General features: G+C 44.4%; 1 protein-coding gene across 1 annotated transcript; it reads left to right on the forward strand.

The window, feature by feature from the left end:
- The first annotated feature begins 7,995 nt into the window (after nt 1-7,995).
- Nucleotides 7,996-15,656, forward strand: LOC128343970 (L-amino-acid oxidase-like). Its single transcript, XM_053293408.1, has 6 exons — nt 7,996-8,148; nt 9,295-9,401; nt 10,044-10,245; nt 11,607-11,657; nt 13,033-13,166; nt 14,888-15,656. The coding sequence occupies exons 1-6, from the start codon at nt 7,996-7,998 to the stop codon at nt 15,654-15,656; spliced, it is 1,416 nt and encodes a 471-aa protein (XP_053149383.1).
- Nucleotides 15,657-22,026: the final 6,370 nt, after the last annotated feature.

A 22,026-nucleotide genomic window follows, 5' to 3' on the forward strand; every position in this document is an offset into this window, starting at 1 on the left:
GAGTGCACTCCACAATCTTCCACATTCTATAGAGAAGCCCTGCCTCTGGGTCGCCACCAGATGAGCCAGTGGCAACTGGAGCCGGACCTCCTCAGATGATCTTAGTGTGCGGTGGGGATCAGACCGAAGAAGGCGCTCTCTAAGGTAATCAGGACCTAAACCATTCAGGGCTTTAAAGGTAATAACCAGCACTTTGTATTTTGCCCAGAAACATATTGGGAGCCAGTGCAGCTGTTTCAAAACAGGCAAAATATGGTCTCTCTGAGTTACCCCGAAGACAGCCTGGCTGCCACATTTTGAACTAACTGAAGTTTCCAAACAACGTACAAAGGAAGTCCCACGTAGAGCACATTACAGTAGTCAAGCCTGGAGGTTACCAGCTGGTGCACCACTGTTCTGAGGTCATGCTCCTCAAGAAATGTACACAGCTGTCGAATCAGCCAAAGCTGATAAAAAGCACTCCTGGCCACAGCCTCCACCGGAGATATGATGGTGAGGTCTGGATCCAGAAGTACCCCCAAGCTGCGTACCTGCTCCTTCCGGGGGAGTGTGACCCCATCCAGCATAGGGAGGTCTAACTCATCCCTCAGATTCTGAGCCCCTACAATGAGCACCTCTGTCTTACCTGGATTCAGCTTCAATTTGTTATCCCTCATCCAGCCCATTACTGCCTGTAGGCAGGCATTTAGGGAATTTCTTGATGAAGCAGATGAAAGAGAGAAGTAGATTTGGGTGTCATCAGCATACTGATAACACCCAGCACCAAATCTCCTGGTGACCTCACCCAGCGGTTTCATGTAGATATTGAAAAGCATTGGTGACAGAATGGAGCCCTGAGGGACTCCATGTAACAGCTCTCGTTTAGAAGAGCAACTGGCACCAAGCTCCAACATCTGGGATCTGCCCGAGAGATAGGAGTGGAACCACTGCAAAGCAGTGCCTCTTATCCCCAATTCCCATAGGCGTCCCAGAAGGATATCATGGTCGATGGAATTGAACGCTGCCGAGAGATCCAAGAGAACCAACAGAGTCACACTCCCTCTGTCGATTCCCCGGTATAGGTCCTCCATCAGGCCGACCAAGGCTGACTCAACCCCATAGCCCGCTCTAAAGCCAGTTTGAAATGGGTCTAGATAAGTGAAAATATGAATTAAAACTCCTCACATTTTTTGGATCTACTTGCAACAATAGACAGGGTGCGTTCACATAACTGCCAGTATGTCCTTCGAGAGGAACTGGATGTCATGGGGAGTGTGCGCTCCTGTAGGTGCGCAACTTGAACCCAGGAATTCTCTGCCCTGCATCTCTGCCCAACATGGCACCAAGAATTGCAGTTGTCTAAAGTAAACCAAGTTGGCAAAACCTAAGACAGAGGTCAGTAACTGGGTACATTGGCAGCTTCACACAAAAGGATTCCCTGCAACTTCTGGTTCCTCTTGTATGTACTTTGTACGTACTTACAGGCAGTTGTGTGAATCCCTGTAATAATCATATTTCCTTCCTTGTCAAGATCTTAACCTGGATAGAAAGTACTGATGTCATATTCTATCTTCTGCTGGTCAAAAACTGAAATAAAGATATTGATTGACTCAGAAAGTATAGTTTGGAGAGTTGTTATAATGCTGAGTTGTATTGTCATAGTTGGACACCTCTAGTATTTGGTTGTAGATTATGTTGCTTTATGTCTTGCATCTTTGGATTATAGATTGATAACTAGATATTGACCAGTAGTTATTATTTATTATTAGTGTTAGTTATCCAGTATTGATAAGATGAACTATTTCTGTTCTTGATATACAGTTGAACTGATTTATTTACTTTTTTTTTTTGAAATGTGGTGTTTCTCCCTATATATTGAACTCTTACTGAATGGTTTAATATATAGATGTCAATATTTTGCCATGGATCATTGTAATCTGTTGTGAGCTGCCTTGGACACAATAATGTGGAAAGGCAACATAAAAATAAACAGGACTGATCAAACAATGGATTGATTTCCTTGTTGGGTTTGTAATTACATGGTTTACGGTTTGTGGGTGGGGTGGAATTTAGAGTGCATCTCCAGAATCTCAGAGTATGTCCCTGAGCAACAATACAGATTACTGATATTGCTAAATAAATAAATAAAACCTCTCAGTATGTCTTCACATCCATGGAAATATCCAATAAAAGATTGACCCAATGCAAGAAGGGAACTATTTAAAAGTTACATAGTTCAAGTTCAGGTTCTTTATTGCTTAAAACCAAAGTCATCACAATATAAAATGACAAGTATGTTTACAAAATTTAAAACAAGGTTCACAATATAAAGAGAAGATTGGAAATTTACTTGGTTTGAAATGAGAAGTCACAATATAAAAGGAATTAAGAAGTTAAGACTCAAAGTATTAAAAAGCAAAACAAAATTAGTAAAGTTTTCCAGTTGAAAAGTCTGATTCTGGAATATCCAAATCCATTTCTACAATTAACATTCCTTCCTCTAACATTTATATCTCAGCATAAGCTCCTTTTCAATAACTGGAAAACACAATTAAGCTATAGTCATTCAAACAAGAAGACCACAATGTCTGCATCAGTAGGCTCTGCTTCTTTTATCTTAAAAAAAGCTTTTTGGGAAAATCTGCAACTCTTCTTAGTATTTCAAGATCTTTGTTCAAAAGAAAACTATCTCTCTTCTGACAGATTGACCAACTGATACAATTTTTCCCCAGTTCTACAAGACTTTCCCCCTAATATCCTCTGTCAAAGCACCCTTAAACAAGTGGTGATGAAGGTCCATTATTTCTTTCAAGCCACAATGGCAGAAACGTAGGTGATAAGGTGTCTTAATATTGTTGTTATTATTATCAGAGAGGTGTACTACATACTTGAGTTTCTCTTTCACAACAAGCCTGTGAAATAGGTTAGGCTGAGCGAGAAGTGACTGGCCCAGAGTCACCCAGCTAGTTTCATGGCTGAATGGGGATTTGAACTCGGGTCTCCCCGCCGCCCCGGTCCTAGTCCAGCACTCTAAGCACTACTCTGAGCCAGGATAGCAACAGCCCCTCCAGTGACTGTTGCTGGTGTCTATCTTATGTTTCTTTTTTAGACTGTGAGCCCTTTGTGGACAGGAAGCCATTTTATTTATTTATTTATTTATATCTATTTTTACTGATCTAAGAGATAATAGGTAAATCTGAAGCAACATGTTATTGGTATGCAATTTAAATTCCTCCTTGGCCTGGGCACAGTTGCTCTGAAATATAATTCTGAGAAACCAAATCTCTGAAGTAAATTATTTATTTTATTTATTTAACATATTTCTATACTGCCCAAAACCTGCATCTCTGGGCGGTTTCAATTAAAATCATTTAAACATTAAAATCAGTTAAACAATTAAAAACATGTAAACATTAAAATCCTAAACAATGAAATCAGTAAAAACCCAACATTAAAAGTATTAAAACTATAAATCTAATTAAAAGCCTGGGTGAATAAATATGTCTTCAGTGCCTTTTAGAAAGTTGTCAGAGATGGGGAGGCTCTTATTTCAACAAGGAGTATATTCCAAAGCTCAGGGGCAGCAATGGAGAAGGCCCATCCTCAAGTAGCTGGCAGACGAGCTGGCGGCAACCGCAGACGGATCTCTCCGGATGATCTTAATGGGTGGTGGGGCTCATGGTGAAGAAGACATTCTCTTAAATACCCAGGGCCCAAGCTGTTTAGGGCTTTATAGGTTATAACCAAAACCTTGTATTTTGCCTGGAAACCTATCAGCAGTCAGAGTAGTTCTTTCAACACAGGAGTAATATGGTCTCTCCTAGATGTCCCAGAGACTAACCTATCGGCCTCATTCTGTACCGACTGCAATTTTCAGAATACGTACAAAGGCAGCCCCAGATAGAGAGTGCATTGCAGTAGTCCAGCCTAGAGGTTACCAGCATATGTACCACCATTCTGGGGTTGTTCATCTCAAGAAACGGATGCAGCTGGCGTTATCAGCTGAAGCTGATAGAAGGCACCACTGGCTACCTCCTCAACCCGGGACACCAGGGAGAGGTTCGGATCCAGAAGCACCCCCCAGACTGCATACCTGTTCCTTCAGGGCGGGCGTGACCCCATCCAGAACCGGCAGATCCAAATTGTGTCCCGAGTCCTGACCCCACACAATAAGTACCTCCATCTTATCTGGATTCAGCCTCAGTTTGTTATCTCTCATCCAGCCCATTACCACCTCCAGCCCATTACCACCTCCAGATTTAGGGAGGTTATGCCTTCTCCCAATGATGTTGACATGGAGAAATAGATTTGGGTGTCATCAGCACAGTGATAACACCCTGCACCAAATCTCCTGATGATCTCTCCCAGTGCTTTCATGTGGCTGTTAAACACAGGAGACAATATGGAGCCCTCCTAAAGTTCAGACTTTGAAGAACAACAGTCTCCTGGAATCTGCCCATGAGGTAGGTCTCCCACCATGTGTCCATTTCAGCTCTCATCTGGGCCGCCAAGACCTGAAGTCTATGGTGAGGCTCCCACTAACCAACCAGGCATGGCATCACAAAGATGCTGCAAAAAGGCATAGCTGGGGAGGGGCACTACTCTGCTTGCAATATTAAGGTGAGTCCAGGGGCATAGCTAGGGGAGAGGGAGAATGTGTTTGCCCCCCTACCTGGCAGCCCCTCGGATGAGGGAGATAATGAAGAAAAAAGAGGGGAGTGGAGCTGGAGGACCCTCAGGAGCTAGGGGCCCTGGGTTCTTTGAATCCATCAATTATAGCTACACCCATCAATTATAGATACACCCCCGGGTACTCACCAACTTGCATCAAAGCAAACCTGAAGGTCTGCCCTGCCCTCCAAAATGACCCTCTGTTAAACAACAGCAAGAAGACCTACCACTTGCTCTCATCTGGGCCGCCGCAACCCAGACTCTATGGTGAGGCTCCCACTTTATCTATGCTTTATATAAGGCTGGGTGAAGTAAGGCTGCCACACCTTAATGCCATACACCAGAAAGATGAGTTGCGACATTCTCATTACAATAAATAAAATAAAGTATTATTAATGCAGATATTTGACTCAATCCGGAGGTATCATTTAAGCTGCTGTAGAAATGTTACACAATTATGTTGCACATTTTCTTTCCTGTTACTTATGGAATGCCAAACTTTGACTGCATTTGACCTGAACTTGTTATCTTTCCACCTCCCCGGCTTGTATTAGGTCCTTAAAATCTTATGGAATAATCCAGTTCTAGCAATGGTGTTGAGAACAAGGTGAGGGGTTCTTGGTATCCTTTTAAAACAGCTTTGGGTCTTCAGGTCTTCCTTTATCAGTATTTTTATGAGATGACGGTCCAGGAGATGCTATCTTGTTTGACATATATCTTAGTTGCGTACCATACTACGGGCAACTTTATTGCTTTGTACTTCACGTGACCCCCCACCCCACTCAATAGGTGTGCCTGGGTATTGCCTAGTAAAAGTTTGGTTCTAGGAAAGGGAGAAACCCAATTTCCCCAGATTCCCCTGATTGGTTCAGAGACAGCCACATTTTGCCTATAAAAGAAGAGACTTCTCCCGTATCCTTGTACTGCCTATCAAAACATGGACAAGTTCTGTAAGTGATTTATTAATTTCAGAAGGTTGGTGTGTTTGGGGTCATCACATTACAATTGTCTTTTTCTTATGGCAACTCGTTATTAACTGACTGCATTTTAAATCATTGTTGTTATTTGCAAGATTTCCTATATTATTATTAGCTTCCTAAAATATTAAGCGGGGGTGGGCAGTGGATTTTAATTATTAAAGCAATGTATTTGCTTTGGTTAGGAACATAGGAAGCTGGCAGATACAGAGTCAGACCATTTGTCCATCTAGCTCAGTATTGTCTACACAGACTGGCAGCGCCTTCTCCAAGGTTGTAGATCTCTCTCAGCCCTATCTTGGAGATGTCAGGGAGAGAACTTGGAACCTTCTGCATGCAAATGCTCTTCCCAGAGCGGCTCCATCTGCTAAGGGGAATATCTTACAGTGTTCACACATGGAGTCTCCCATTCAAAGGCAACCAGGACAGACACTGCTTAGCAAGGGGACAAGTCATGCTTGCTACCACAAGGCCAGCTTATGAGCAATTTTACAGTTAGTACATTTATGAGGGGGGAAAACCAAACAGAAGACAAAACTGACAAATAAAATGGACCAAGGAAGCTGATGATAACAATAAATAACTTCATAGTCACATCAACTTTGTAGAATGTAAAAAGTAACTTTTAAAAGGAGTAAGTAGCTAGCAAGGGTAATTCATTTCATAGAACATCAATAATATTATCATCATCCCAAGGACATTTCTTCTTCCAATAATCCACACAAATATCTTCCAATCAGGAACAAAAGCTGAATTGCCCGCATCCTACCATACAGGTATGAACTATGGCTGTTAGCTTATTTGTCATAATTACCATCCAGATATTTGAGGCCAGTTGGGTAAACCTGGAATCTTTTTCTTTTTTGCAGTCCCAGTCAGTATTTTTCTGAACTGCCTAGAGCCTTTGGAGTCAGGCAGTATATAAATTATATTAAATTAAAAAATAAATAACAATATTCCAGTTCTAGCGAGCAAATTGCAGTAAGCAATTTGCACATTTTGATTTTCTTGTGAGGAAAACAATGGTGCTACTTTTCAAGTGTTTCTGAATTGATGGTTATGGACTGATGGTTAAGACCTATAACCTAGCTGTTAGCTACATGGTGGTCAGAGAGAAACCAATAGAAGAATTCTGGGGAGAAGAAGAGTAAAGTCATTCCCAGGAAGTTCCTGAGTACATTCTCTCAATAGAGGTGTCATAGAAGCAAGAGATAAACAGGAAAGAGTAGGAGACCCTAACAATTTCTCCTTCCAAGGCCCCTAGTGGTCATTTGGATTATCGGTGCAAAAGGTCGATGCCATCTGGAGCTGGATTTCCAACAATTATGTGACATTGCTGGGTATTGTTATTTTTTTAAAGTGATATAACTCAGGACCCCAATTCCCATAAAACTACATTTAACACAGAACAACACTACATACAGGCCCAAAGCCTGAACCTGAGCACAACCATTTCGTGACCAAATATTAAACTCTTAAGTTACCTTTAGAATATAGTTGGGCCCACAGGCCCTCCCTTCCCTTCCTTTTCTTCACACCAGAGCTGTCTCTGAACCTTTGGAATGTAAATTAAAATTGCTAGTTTCATTCCTCCTCTGCACATATCTTAGCCTTGGAGATAAGGAAGTGCTAGCCATACTGATGTAGTAGTAAAACAATTGTTACAAAAGCATAGCCAAAGGCAATAAGAGTGAAACAAACTGTGACTAAAAGGGTTGATCAACATCTGAGACCACCAAATGCCAATTACCATGTCAATAGTTTGTTGTTTGATGTCAGCTGGAGATTGATCTACGTATGTAATTGCTAAAGTGTCCTCTTTCAATGTATTGCTATGTCATAGATATGTAGAACAAAGAACCTAGAAATGTATAAATAGTTGTTTGAAGCTTTGTACCCTTTGCAATTGATCTGAGCTTTGTAGCTCCTATTGCCTTACTGAATCTGCAGCAGTAAATCCTATACACTTTCCCCTGTGTGGTATCTATTATTGGCTTCGGTTACCACCCAGACAAAGGACCGGATTTTCGGTATATCAAAAGGAAATGTGGGGTTTAAACATCTAATGCATACATAATACACACATGCAAACATGTAGTTCTTAAAGTCAATTAAAATGTGCACCCTGGTGGTCGGTCAAACAGTAAGTGTTCATTTTAGTAGAGTAAAAAGCTTTCCAGATAAATGTATGCAGCCTGAAAACCAAAGGTGCTTGCTAAAATGTTTGACTCAAATTGACCAGCCACAAACGTATGTTCATCATCCATGTTAAATCATGACTTTTCTTCTCTTAGTGCTTTCCCCATTTTTACTGCTGCTTACAACTGCCTTGATCTCCAAAAACCATGCTGTCGAACCGGAGGAATGGATGAAGTGTTTCCGGGATTCCGATTACGAGGAACTGTTGGATGTTGCCCAAAAGGGGCTGGGACGGACTTCAAGGCCACAACTCATAGTGATTGTTGGGGCAGGCATAAGTGGGCTCACGGCTGCCAAATTGCTAAGAGATGCTGGACACCAGGTAATGGACCGAGAGGTCTTTGAAAACCTCTTTATCGAGTTTCTATCTCACCTTTCTTCCATCATGAAACTCAAGGGAGCTTCATGGAGTTCCCAAGTGCTCTCCAGTCCAGGCACGGCCCAGACACGGCCCTGAGTAACTTCAGTAAGTTTCTTGTGCCTTCAGTGCTGCAAAAGCAGTGCAAACAATAACTCAATCTAAGTACTACATTAGATTTGCAATGATTTTGAATTTGAATTAATTTTGCCCCATCATGTAAATATCCTAGTGTTGCAAAGTATCAAGTTTAATCTTATTAAGGTTGTGTGTCTAAATTTAATAAGACCACTCATCACACATTCTTAGGTATTCTAATACAAAGTATTTCAACTGATCTTTCTGCAAATGAACACCCAAAAGATTTAAAGAATTGTCTTTAGACTTTTCTTTAGGCATAGAACCCAATTAAAGCATGTGAGATTTTGACCCATTAATTTTGGATCCCACCAAAGAGTCCTATTTATCAATAAATTTCATCAGAAGGGGGACAGATCTCATTGGGTCTGAAAGCAATGCAGGCATACCATCTGCATATAAAACTGCCTTGAACTTTGAAACTGCCATTTAGTGGTACATCTGTGCTTTTGATAACTGATATGCATTAGTATATCATTTGGGTCTGTGCAGACTATTCATGAACCCTGGGATTGTGAGGACCTCAGCTGGGACTTCTGGTGGGAGTGGAGTAGAAAGCAGTTTCATACATCTCTGACCCAGATGATACTCCCCATTCACAGCCCTCCTTAACAATGCCATCCTACTGAGGCAGATAAGGATCTGGGTTCAAATTAGAAATGCATCACCTCAGCCTGGCAAATTACCGTGTCTCAGGAAAATTAGAATAATAAAGTCTTAAAGTCTTACCTGACTGCGTGGAAGCTTGCAGAACACATTCTGGAAATATCAAATCTCTCTCTCTCTCTCTCTCTCTCTCTCTCTCTCTCTGTGATATGTTTAATCCTATGTTAATACTAGTTAGGCCTGTGCATTGTATATCAGTCCAATAATAGGAACTGATGTGATCCTATCCTGATGTGATCCAAATCCTGATGTGAGCGGGTGTTTTGCTAAATGCCTTAACAGTTCCAATAATATATTTGTTTCTAGGTTCGGATTCTGGAAGCCAGTGACCGTGTGGGAGGTCGGATCAAAACCTACCGTGAGAAAGATTGGTATGTGGATCTGGGACCTATGCGCCTGCCCAAACACCATAGGTAAGGGAACAGCCTGATGGAATCACTGGGAGCTGGGAATGGTGTTTAAGTAAATTATTGGGTGCATCTCTGCTTGTGGTTTGCCACTCAACCTATTGCAGGTTGGGCTTATCCACCCAATCCTACAAATCCTCCATGGGATTTGTGTTTGACTGGTGATAGTGGGGTTGAGTGTTAAATTGCCATAGTAAAGAGTTATGGCAGACTCCCCACTTCCCGATTGTTGAAAAGTTCCAGTAGTGACACTTCAGGGTTTATTTTCTTTTGAATGAGAGAAATCAGACTTATGGTGCCTTTTGAAATATCTGTTTATTCACATGCTGAGCATGCAGAAGCAGACAGACACCCAAACAGACAGTGTTAATCTACCCTGCAGTTTGATTCATGCACTTCATTCTGGAACCCAAAATTTATATTTTTATAATTATTTATATATACAAATACATAAATACAATGAAATATAATATTCAAACATTTATTCCTATCATACATTATTAGACCTTCGGATTTGCAAAAGTAGGGTTACTGATTTGCAGGGTACTGGTATCCTCGTGGAAGCAAGCAGCATTATGAGTGATCTGTAATATTGCCTTCTATTTTAAACGTGCTTTTCTTCCTTCTCCTTCACTTTGGTTTTTTTAGAATTATTCATGAATATCTTAAGAAATTCAACCTCACATTAAATCCATTTGTCCAGACTGATAAGAATGCCTGGTATTTGGTGAGAAATATAAGACAAAGGGTAGCAGCTGTGAGTGCAAACTCTGAGATCTTTGGATATGAAGTGAACCCCCAGGAGAGGGGAAAATCTGCTGGTAAACTCTATGAGGAAACACTAGATAAGGTATGTGTACCAGGAAGCTGCCATTGTGGCTGCCTGATCAGCATGCTCATTTATCATTAATCCTCACAGAAAAGTATACCTATATTTCAATGTGGGCTTGTTTGGATGATACATCTGTGTTGACCCCACCCACTGTGTGATTAGGGACATGGAGAAGTGCTCCATTTCCCAGAATGCCTTTCCCCTTTCCCTCACTGTGTCTGGGGAGTTGGTTAGACCAAAATGCCCCCTGCTCCACAATAAGGTGGTTGGATTGTGTATGTGGGAGAAATTCAGATGACCCCCTCCCTCCATACTTACAGTGAGGAGAAGGGGAACATGCTTGTACACATACCTAATCACATAATGAGTGGGGCCAACTTGGACGTATCATCTGAACTAGCCTCATGTGGAAATCATTTTCTGTGTCAAAAATCTGTGATGTATGAAGTAGCTCTGTGTCATGCATATGGAGGATAAAATCATGCTTTTCTTCCTCTAGTCATTTGATTCAAAAAGCTACAGGTAAAAAGAAATAATGACTTTTTACCTGTAAACTTTATACCTGATAATTCATGTTCATTTTTTTGCAATGCTCACTGCAAGCTCAGAAAGGGCCAGAATGCCCCCGCTCCCCCAAATAGGCTGTTACAGCCTTTGGGAGACAGGGGGATGCTGGCAGGTGGGGTGGGGGAGCGAAACTGCTGGAGACTCCTCCATGGTCACAGCAGCATTCCCAGAGGCCACAGAAGTCCTTGGAGACAGTAAGGAATCCTTTTTTAAAACACCCAAACCGGCCCAGGGGGTTTGGCTTGACTTCGAACTGATCCGGGCCAGGTCTTGCTTGAGGGCAAGCCCTCAAACCGGGCTGGTTCGAGTGCAAGGCAGTTCAACCTCAACTTGGCTCACACATGCATCCCTACAGCACAATACCCTAATGAATGTAAACTTACAGAGTGTTGCATTCCCCAAAGAGGGAATTGCATATTCCTTGGCTGGCTATAGCTTAAGGCTAGTCTAAATATGAAGGTTATGTAAAGCTCTTCTTTGAGGCAATCTCTGGTAACTTGCTCCCAAGCCTCATCAATGTCAAAAGCCATGAGGCATACGGGGTGGGAGTCAGGGAAGAGAAGAGAAGTGGCTGATGTTCATCAAGCAGAAGCCCCACACTCCCTTGGGTGTGCAGGAGTAGTTACACAGCACATTGGATCTTTGTCATTATCTGTATAGTTCCCTCAGTATACTTATATTAATGTAATGATCACTGTTACGTAATCCATGACAAACGTTCTCATTTTTAACATTGATAAATGAGTAAACATTTAAGGTGTTTTTTTCTTCTTCTGTGCTTATCTGCTATGTATTTTATGGTTCCTATACAGACAACCAACTGCACACATTTGAAAGAGAAATATGACTCCTTTTCCACTAAGGTATGAGAAATCTTTGCTTTCTTTAAAATAAATATAGCTGGTTGTCCTTTATATTTCTTCAGTTCATTCAGTGGAGCTTCTTTGCATAGTACTGTTTAAAATCCTTCTCCATTGCATTTCAGCAAGAAAGGTTCTCCAAGCAGTTTACATAGCAATGCTACTTTAAATCCATGCGTTGACTGATGAGGCAACAGTATGGGGTGGGGGTGGGAGAGAAACGTGCTCCTATGGCCCTGCCCTACATGCTTGGTGGGAACCAATTGGAGTTTCATCTGAACTAACTTGCTCTTTGTCTTAGGACAGTGTTTCTCAACAGATGTGCCATGGTACACTAGTCTGCCACAGGACACTGGCCAGTGTGTCATGTGGACTCGCTCTGCGTCAGCTCCAGAAGTGGGGAGTTGAAACTTATGCACCAGGAGAGACATGAGGGGTGGCTAGGAGCTTCATCATATCACACATAACAGAGGAAGAAAGCAAAAATAAATAAATAGAAACTGTGTGGTGGCTTTGCTGTCACAATTAAAATGTTCTGTTTGTGTTGGGGTGTGGAGTGTGGGTTTCTCAGAGGCATCTGGTGGGCCACTGTGTGAAACAGGATGCTGGACTAGATAGACCTTTGGCCTGATCCAGCAGGGCTGTTGTTATGTTCTTAGAGTGTGTCCCTATTATTTTTTATAATCTAAGTGTGCCTCAGAATGAAAAAGGTTGGGAGACACTGCCTTAGGACATAATGGCCCCTAGGAAATGATGGAACTTCTGAATCAGACACAACGGTAGCCATGGTAGGCCTCTCTTAGAGTTGATGGTGGACCGTTATAAGGTCTTGATATACTACTCCCATTTCATGCAGAAATGCCAAGGTTTCAGAGAAGCAAGCACACCTCCCCGTTCCCTTTTCACTTGTGTGCTTTGAACATGTACATTCAGATGTGACTAACAGTATTCAGTTGCAACCTTCCCTCGGCAAGGAGTTATCTTCCCAGTGCTCCTCTAAAAAGTAGCTTGCAGAACGGTGGAGCTTTGTCTTGGATGCCTTGTAGTACACAATTCTACGTCTGTTCTCCCAAGCACTGTGACTGGAAGGAAGATTAACCAATTGGAGCATGGTTAGAGCAACTGCAAGCCTGAGGCACTGAAGCAGAGGTGTCAGTCACATCACTGCTCTCCCCACCCCCACCCACTCAGTACTTTCCATACCAGATTCAGGGACATCATCTGCAAGAGAGAAAAGCATCAGTCCAGTATAAAACAAAAAATAAAATATCAGATGGTGCCAGTATTAGTGGTGTTGTATCAAAAACAATACAATGCAGTTCAAAAACAAAAAGGAAATAACCAACTTTCTCTACCCATATCCATTTTCTCCAACCAGGAATACCTAATTAAAGAAGGAAATCTAAGCAGAGGAGCAGTTGATATGATTGGTGATCTCTCAAATCGAGAAGCTGCATTTTATACTTCCTTTCTTGGCTCTGTTGAGTCATATGTTACCTTTTTTAATGACAGGTAAGGTGCGAAGACTAAACTGATATGGAATTTAAAAAATTAGTTTTTATTAGGTGCAGGCAGGTGCGATGTCGGGGCTCCACATCAGATGGCAGCTGGCTAGGGTCCAGGGCGCTCAGAAGAGTATCACTTTATTAGCCCTTAAACCGGCTACCACTGGGCATTTTAGAAAGCCAGTGGCCAGTGGGTCATCTACCAACAAATAGCATAGGATAGCTGTCAGAGGCAACAGACCTCCAACTAGAGGTATATTGTAACCAGTGTTCCCTCTAACAGGGATTCACAGCTGTTATTGACTACATCTCCCATAATCCCCAGCCAAAGGCCATTGCAGCTGGGAATGTTTGGGGTTGTAGTGAACAACATCTGGGAATCCCTGTTAGAGGGAACACTGATTGTAACTCTCGTTGCTAAATGGCGGGAATGAGCAACAGAAGATGGCTATTTCCACCAGTGTGTTGGGCTAGATGAACCCTTGGTCTGATCTAGTCAACATGGCAGTTCTTGAAATAGTGGATTTGACATGTTAACATATCTTTGGGAGGCTGGAGTCCCATGTTGATGTGGTGGTGCAGTTCTGTAAAATAAACCAGAATCCTATAACTTCCAAATTTTGTTCACACATGTACACACATCACTTGGGTTTTGGTCACTTGTGCTTGCAGCTGACACCAGTGTTCCCTGAAACAGGGATTTCCAGATATTGTTGATTACAATTCCCCTTATGCCTAGCCAAAGGGCTTTGCAGCTGGGTATGATGAGAGTTGTAGTCAACAACATCTGGGAATCTCTGTTAGAGGGAATATTGACTTACACCATTGGCAAACATAGTTTCTCAGGTAGTAGGGCAGTTCTGTCTGTATTGTCTGCAGTCATCAATCAACGGAACGTGTGTATTTGAACCAGTTCTGTGAATTGACATTTAGGGAACATATACAGTAGGGATGTGCAGGGTACCATTTCTGACTATTCAGGCTGAACCATTGAATCGGACTGAACCGGCTTGTGGGCCTGCTTAGGAAGTGTACTTGCAAAGGGGAATCCTTTGAGTATTCCCCGTTGCAAGTAAAGGGCATTCCCTACAGTAAATGGGGTGGGGAGAGAAAAGGTATTCTTTACCTTTTAAAATTAAGTCTCTAGGGGCAGCAGGGATGGCATAGGGGGCGGAGATATCTGAGGTGGCATCGGGGTTCCTCCAAACCTCTGCCAGCTTCCCAAATTACAGCCCGGGCCCACTGCAGCCCAGTTCAGGCCTCTGTGCAGACGCTGAGACCATTAGAGTGACTCGGCACATGCGGAGAAGCCATTTGCATCATCACATTTCATAACTGAAGGGAAATACGGCAAGTGTGCTGTTCTGAATAATAATAGTATTGTTCTTAATGATGTTTTTGCAATAAATCAGGAAACATCAATGTTGCAATAGCATGTTTTGCTCAGATTGCTCCCAGGAGCAATCCAGGCACACAGACCACCTCCAGCCTCAAAGACAGGATGCCTCTGAGTACCAGTTGCAGGGGAGTAACAGCAGGAGAGAGGGCATGCCCTCAACTCCTGCCTGTGAGCTTCCCAGAGGCAGCTGGTGGTGAGCCACTGTGTGAAACAGGATACTGGACTAGATGGGCCTTGGGTCTGATCCAGCCGGGCTGTTCTTATGTTCTTAGGAGTGTGATGTTCAGTGTGCTGATCCTTTTCTGCTCCTTCCCTCTTGACTTCTTCAGCTTTGAGGAAATCACAGGTGGATTTGACCGGCTCCCCAACAGCTTCTACCGCGAAATGCCTGGGACAGTCTGTCTGAACTGCACCGTAGAGAAGATCGTTCGGTCAGGAAAGAAAGTGAGGGTGTTTTTCCGCAAGCCTGGCAAAAGGGTCTTGTCATGTCAGACCGCTGACTATGTCCTTGTCACGGCCACCACAAAAGCCACACGACTCATCCGATTCCAGCCACCCCTTTCCTCTGTGAAGGCTCATGCTCTGCGTGCTTATCACTACGCAAGCTCGACTAAAATTGCTTTGGCTTGCACAGACAGATTCTGGGAGAAAGAGGGGATTCGAGGTGGGAGGTCAATCACAGATCACCCATCTCGAGTTATCTACTACCCAAACCATGACTTTGCCAGTGGGCTTGGAGTACTCCTAGCTTCTTATACCACAAGAGATGAGGCAGACTTCTTTGTTCCTCTCAGTGAGGAAAAATGTGTTGATGTGGTGATGGATGACCTATCAGAAATCCACAATGTGTCCAAAGAGCATCTCAAATCTGTTTGCACTAGGCATATGATACAGAAATGGGCCCGAGACAGGTATTCTATGGGGGCCTTTGCTTCCCCCACTCCATACCAGTTCCGCTACTTTTTCAAGGCTTTGTCTGAGAATGAAGGGAGGATCTACTTTGCAGGGGAACACACAGCCCATCCTCATGCGTGGATTGAGACTGCAATGAAATCTGCTATAAGGGCAGCAAGTCGTATTCACAACAGGAATACTTAAGAGTGTACTTAGAGTAGCTGTGTCTTTTGTGATGGTGGCTGCCCTCTCACTCTAATATTAAATGAAAGCATAAATCAAAACTCCTCACTCATTTTTCAGACCTGCTCACAACTATGGATAGGAACACAGGAACATAGGAAGTTACCATACATTGAGTCAGACCATTGGTCTATCTAGCTCAGTATTGTCTTCACAGACTGGCAACAGCTTCTCCAAGGTTGCAGGCAGGAATCTCTCTCGCCCTATCTTGGAGAAGCCAGGGAGGGAACTTGAAACCTTCTGCTCTTCCCAGAGCAGCTCCATCCCCTGAGGGGGATATCTTACAGTGCTCACACTTCTAATCTCCCTTTCATGTGCAACCAGGGCAGACCCTGCTTAGCTAAGGGGACAAGTCATGCTTGCTACCACAAGACCAGCTCTCCTGGTGGGTTCACACACCACAAACCTGTACAGTAAGTACTTATGAGAGGAAATGGAGGTCATGGGGAGTGCATGCTCCTGTAGGACATGTTGCGTGAAGCCACTTAGGCACTAAGTTATTCCTCCGCCTCTGATTCTCTGCCCAACTTGATACCAGGAATTGAAGTTGACTTAACGAAGTTGGTAAAATCCAAGGCAGAGGTCAGTAACCGGGCACATCGGCAGCTTCACACAACAAGGTTCCCTGCAACTTCTGGTTCCTCTTGTATCTACTTTGTAAGTACTTACAGGCAGTCGTGTGAATCCCCCTTAATAATCAAATTTCCTTCTTTGTCCAGATCTTAAGCTGGAAATACTCAGAGGCCAGGTTGAGACGTAACGTGAAACTTGGAGTTAAATGGCGCAGAGGCTGGAACTCCTGTACGTCCGAATTCGTGAAATTATGATTTCAGGCCAAAAGTGATCTCAAGTTTGCCTTGCCAACCTCGAATTTGAATCTTTGGTTTGCACAAAGGTTCACTGCTAGGACCTCCGGTTTGTCCACGGGAGAGTTACGACTGAACCCGGACACTGCCATAACCACCGTTTCGTGTGATTTTGAAACCGCAATAATAGAGGCTGCTGTGTAGGCCCACCCAGGGATATTGCTGCTCTGTGCACACCACAGTTCTTGCTGCCTGCCTCTTGGCCACAGCGCCATGCCCCTCACCATCCTCCCCTCATTCCTGGCAACAGTCATGTGTTCCAAAAAGCTTTTGACAACGTTCCTCATCAAAGACTCCTGAGGAAACTTAGCAGTCATGGGATAAGGGGACACGTACATGTGTGGATTGCTAACTGGTTGAAAGACAGGAAACAGAGGGTAGGAATAAATGGAGAGTTTTCACAATGGAGGGAAGTAAGAAGTGGGGTCCCCCAGGGATCTGTACTGGGAGCGGTGCTTTTTAATTTATTCATCAGTGATCTAGAAGTAGGGGTAAGCAGCGAGGTGGCCAAATTTGCAGATGATACCAAACTCTTTCGGGTAGTGAAATTCAAAACAGATTGTGAGCAGCTCCAAAAGGATCTCTCCAAACTGGATGAGTGGGCGACTAATTGGCAAATGCTGTTCAGTGTTGGCAAGTATAAATGATGCACATTGGGACAAAAAACCCCAACTTCAAGTATATGCTGATGCGATCTGAGCTGTCAGTGACTGATCAGGAGAGGGATCTTGGGGTCATGGTGGACAGCCCAAAGTGTCGACTCAATGTGTGGCAGCTGTGAAAAAGGCAAATTCCATGCTAGGGATCATTAGGAAGGGGACTGAAAACAAAACTGCTAATATTATAATGCCCTTCTACAAAACGATAGTGTGGCCACACCTGGAGTAATGCGTACAATACTGGTCACCACATCTAAAAAAGGACATTGTAGAACTGGAAAAGGTGCAGAAGAGGGCAACCGAGATGATCAGGGGGCTAGAGCACCTTTCTTATGAGGCAAAGCTACAACACCTGGGACTAAATAGTTTAGAAAAAAAGACGACGGCAGGGAAACTTGATAGAGGTCTATAAAATCACGCATGGTGTGGAGAAAGTGGATAGAGAGAAATTCTTCTCCCTCCCCCATAACACTAGAACCAGGGGTCATCCCATGAAATTGATTGCCAGGAAATTTAGGACCAACAAACGGAAGTACTTTTTCACACAATGTATAATTGTCTTGTGGAATTCTCTGCCATAAGATGTGGTGACATCCAACAATGTGGATGGCTTTAAGAAGGATAAGATAACTTCATGGAGGAGAGGTCTATCATTGGCTACAAGCTGGAGGGCTATAGGCCACCTCCAGCCTTAAAGGCAGGATGCCTCTGAGTACCAGTTGCAGGGAGTAACAGCAGGAGAGAGGGCATGCCCTCAACGCCTGCCTGTGGCTTCCATCAGCATCTGGTGGGCCACTGTGCAAAACAGGATGCTGGACTAGATGGTCCTTGGGCCTGATCCAGCAGGGCTGTTCTTATGTTCTTAGCTGCTGTCAAGGGGCAGGGGCTTAGACTTCTCAATGTCCCAGCCGGGGGGGGGGTGCACAGGGCAGATGGGAGGAGAGGTCATGTGGACGTTAGCCTGGTAATTTCTAACTCGTCAAGTCAGTTACCACTACCTTTTGTCCTTCTTATACTACTTCTATCAAGGAATGATAGGGTGAAAGGGCCCTGAGAGCCAGCTGTGCCTCTGAAGAACTTGCTGAGTTGCTATAAAGACAACACAGGACTGACTGTGTGGTGTAGTGGTTAGAGTGCTGGACTAGGACCGGGGAGATCCGAGTTCAAATCCCCATTCAGCCATGATACTAGCTGGGTGACTCTGGGCCAGTCAATTCTCTCTCAGCCTAGCCTACTTCACAGGGTTGTTGTGAAAGATAAACTTAAGTATGTAGTACACTGCTCTGGGCTCCTTGGAGGAAGAGCGGGATATAAATGTAATAATAATAATAATAATTCAGAAAGGATATCCACACACAAACACACCCTGCTTCTTCCCTCCCTCTGGGGAAGCAAGGAAAGAAAGAAAGACAAAATGGTATTGTGCTAACTATTTCCGAGCTGACAAACTTTTAAAGGTTTGCTGCCAGTGGCCAGTCTCGCCAGAGGGCGGGGCTCTTGCACCAGCTGTCCACAGCGCCTGCCTGGCAGTTGCGACTCTCCGACTCCTGCTGCTGCTTTTCAGGAAGGCCCCCGATTCTCTCTCGCTTTCTCTCCTTCGGAAGGAACCGTCCCCAATTCTTTTGGTCAGCTGCTGGCAAGTTTCCGATTCACTCCATCATGGACAGATGAAGGGAAACCTACGTCGGTTGGTTCACCTGAGCAAAGATCTGACTTGGAGCAGGAGTATTAGCCACGTTCCTCTGACCAGCTAGCTTGGTGCAGAAAAATTACAACCTCGTGGATGAGAAAACGTTACAAGAAATGAGGGAGTGACAAATGGCAGAAAACTGAAGTACGATAGGAAAACGGGGGTGTTGAGCCTCACCCTTCCCCCCCCGCCTTGGTTTTTGAGAACCAGACGGTTTTGAGAACCACCCTTTAAAACACACACACACACACACACACACACACACACACACAATTGGTGGGCTGTTTAAAACCGCGGTGCATAGAAGTGCCTGCACAAAGCCGCCTGCCCCGCCACCCCTGATTTTCAGAAGATGAAAACGAGAGAAACGACATGGAAACATGGTAGCAGAGTTCCACACACACCGCCGCCCCCCATTCTGAGATCCTTGGAAAGATCCGTTTCATCGCTTCAACACCTATTCATTCACTCCTCTTCTTCATTTTGGAAGTGGTGAAGCAGCACTCCGCAAAGTGGAGGCGGAGCGGGGATGGAGCAAAATTGCAGCAGCAGATCCCATTTTATTGTGCCTTGACTTTCCTTGTTCTCATGCCTTGATGCTTCCCATCACTCCCCCCCCCCCCCACACACACACTCCCGCAGCCTCAGGGACTGCCTTGCAGTGAGGCTGGCAATGCTACAAGCAAGGGAGTATTGGGCTGCTGCTTGTTGCCCCCAGCCCTCTGCTTCGCCTCATCTGAGCCTTTGTGGAGTAAGGCTGCACTCTTCAGATGCGACTGACAGGAGAGCCAAGCCAGGAGCCTTTGTGGAGCAGAGCCTGCCCAGAAATAGTGGAATTAAAACAGCGTTGAGCTTCCCCTCCCCCCTTTTAAAACACACCCAGCACACACCCCACCGGTTTGCTGTTTAAAACCGCCCTGCATAGAAGTCCATGCACTGAGCCGCCTGCCCACCACTGATTCTCAGAAGATGAAAACAAGAGAAACGACATTAAAACACAGGGATTTACACACACACAGACGCACACACACACCCCAACACACACCGCCCTCCCATCCTGAGATCTTTGGAAAGAGAGCTGGAACTTGATCCTACATCTGCCGGCATTCCTCCAGTCAGTCTGCAAAAGGCTGTGCATATTCTGAATGTACAGAAATTCTGGGGATCCCATAGCCAGCTGGGACACTCTTCGGTGGGTGGGTGGGTCTCCTTTCTTCCCCCTGTAGAAGCAGAGAGAAGACGAGGGAGAAGAGGAAAGTGCTAGGACTCCGGGGAAGTCTCTTTCTACCCCCCCCTTCTCTTTTTCAGTCGTGCAGCTACTCCTCAGATCAGGGATAGCTCTGCTATCCTCTCTGAGCTTACCACATGCAAGGGATGTTTGCATGGGGAACCAGCTGCAGAGGCGCTCTTACCCCTGGACTTTGGGGCCGAAGTCCAGGGCCTCCACACCCCTTGGGGGCCCCCAAATCCTCTTTAGTCTGTCCTGAGTGGTGTGGTGGTCTGTGCCCTCAAGAACCTGCATGTTAACAAATGATGCTTAACATGCAGGGAGGGGTGTGTGGGGTGCCTCCAAAGGCCTTTAGGTCCAGGCTCCGAAATTACCTAGGTGCACCTCTGACCAGCTGTATTTGCTACCACGGGGTGGGGGGGTGTCTCTGAAGAATGAAGGACTTCCATCCCCTCCTCCTCTTCCATCAAGGAGAAATTTGCCCCTCTCCTTGCAGACCATTTCATTGCTTTAAAACCTACTCACTCCTCTTCTTCATTTTGGAAGTGGTGCACTCTGCAAAGTGGCCTGCGGCGTAGAGTTTCCTGAACCATGTTACGGGAAAAGAAGTCAGGTTTTCCAACATCCAAAATAAATCAACGTACTTTTGTTGACAGATCTGCGTGGAAGTGTGGCAACCAGTTTTCCCTCTAAGGTGTGCACATGTGCGCATGCTCACACTTTTTGGATGTCCACTAAGTTAATTTTAGATCCTGCTCAGGTGTAAACAGGAAGGTCACACCCTGAATGAAGGTGCGCGTGCACTGCCTTGATACTGCCACCCAGAACAAAACTCATTCTGCACATGGATGAAAAGAAATTATAGAGAACATTGGTGGCAATGACTACCCTTCGTGACTATGCTTTGCTCAAAGTAGGGGGAAATTAGCTTCAAATGGGTGTAGACCAGCCCAAAACTATATTAACCTTAAAATATCCGGGAAAATTGGTTGCGGTGTGGACATATTGGAATAGACAAAACAGCGTAGACATGTGCCTTGAAAACAAAGAGTTGCTTTATTGAGGGGTACAGAAAATGAAAAGAAGCTGGTTAAACAAGAGATGAGTGCTTAGCAAACTCACTAATGATGGTCTTCCCATAATGGGGTTTGTCAGACTCACTGGAGATGGCTTAGGTGTCTCCTAAAACACATTCACCATGTCATAGCGCCAGGAAGGGGGATAGAGATCTGAGGATGAAAGAAAAAGGATAGAGCCGTTATTCATATCTACCCGATCTGGGGTCGATCAGGGGTCCATCTCTTCAGTTGGCTCAAGAACATGACAAGCTGTGGGGTGCAGGGGCACAACCAACACACATGCAGAGTGGATTGAGAGGGCTGCAAGAGTGCAAGTGCAAGAGACTGGGGAGGGTTTTATAGGCAGAAACATGTCCCGAGGGCATGACTGAAGTCCATGGGGGATGGTTGAAGAGTTTCAGTATCATCTGAAATGCTACAGTATTGTGAAATGCTTGCTCCATCTAAGGCATGATTTAAGTATCTGGGTGGTGTCTCCTGACTTTCTTCACAAACAAAAAAATAGCTTCTTAGGTGGTTGCTGAAGGGAGCAACCTGAATAGAAATGGGAGGGAGGCACAACATGTTCTCTGGCATTACTCACTGACCCAATCTTGTTAACAAGATTGGGTCAGTGAGTCAGTCAGTTGGCTCTTGATTGAGCCAGCGTGGTGTAGTGGTTAGAGTGCTGGACTAGGACCGGGGAGATCTGAGTTCGAATCCCCATTCAGCCATGATACTTGCTGGGTGACTCTGGGCCAGTCACTGCTCTCTCAGCCTAACCTATTTCACAGGGTTGTTGTGAGGAGAAACTTAAGCATGTAGTACAC

Source organism: Hemicordylus capensis, chromosome 2 (assembly GCF_027244095.1).
Source record: "Hemicordylus capensis ecotype Gifberg chromosome 2, rHemCap1.1.pri, whole genome shotgun sequence".
NCBI lineage: Eukaryota > Metazoa > Chordata > Lepidosauria > Squamata > Cordylidae > Hemicordylus > Hemicordylus capensis.

Excerpts from the sequence above, each read along its gene's own strand:
- LOC128343970 (XM_053293408.1), top strand. The coding sequence starts at position 7,996 with ATGAAGTGTTTCCGGGATTCCGATTACGAGGAACTGTTGGATGTTGCC. Across the intron at positions 8,149-9,294 it reads TAAGAGATGCTGGACACCAG|GTTCGGATTCTGGAAGCCAG; the intron begins GTAATGGACCGA and ends ATTTGTTTCTAG. Across the intron at positions 10,246-11,606 it reads ATGAGGAAACACTAGATAAG|ACAACCAACTGCACACATTT; the intron begins GTATGTGTACCA and ends GTTCCTATACAG.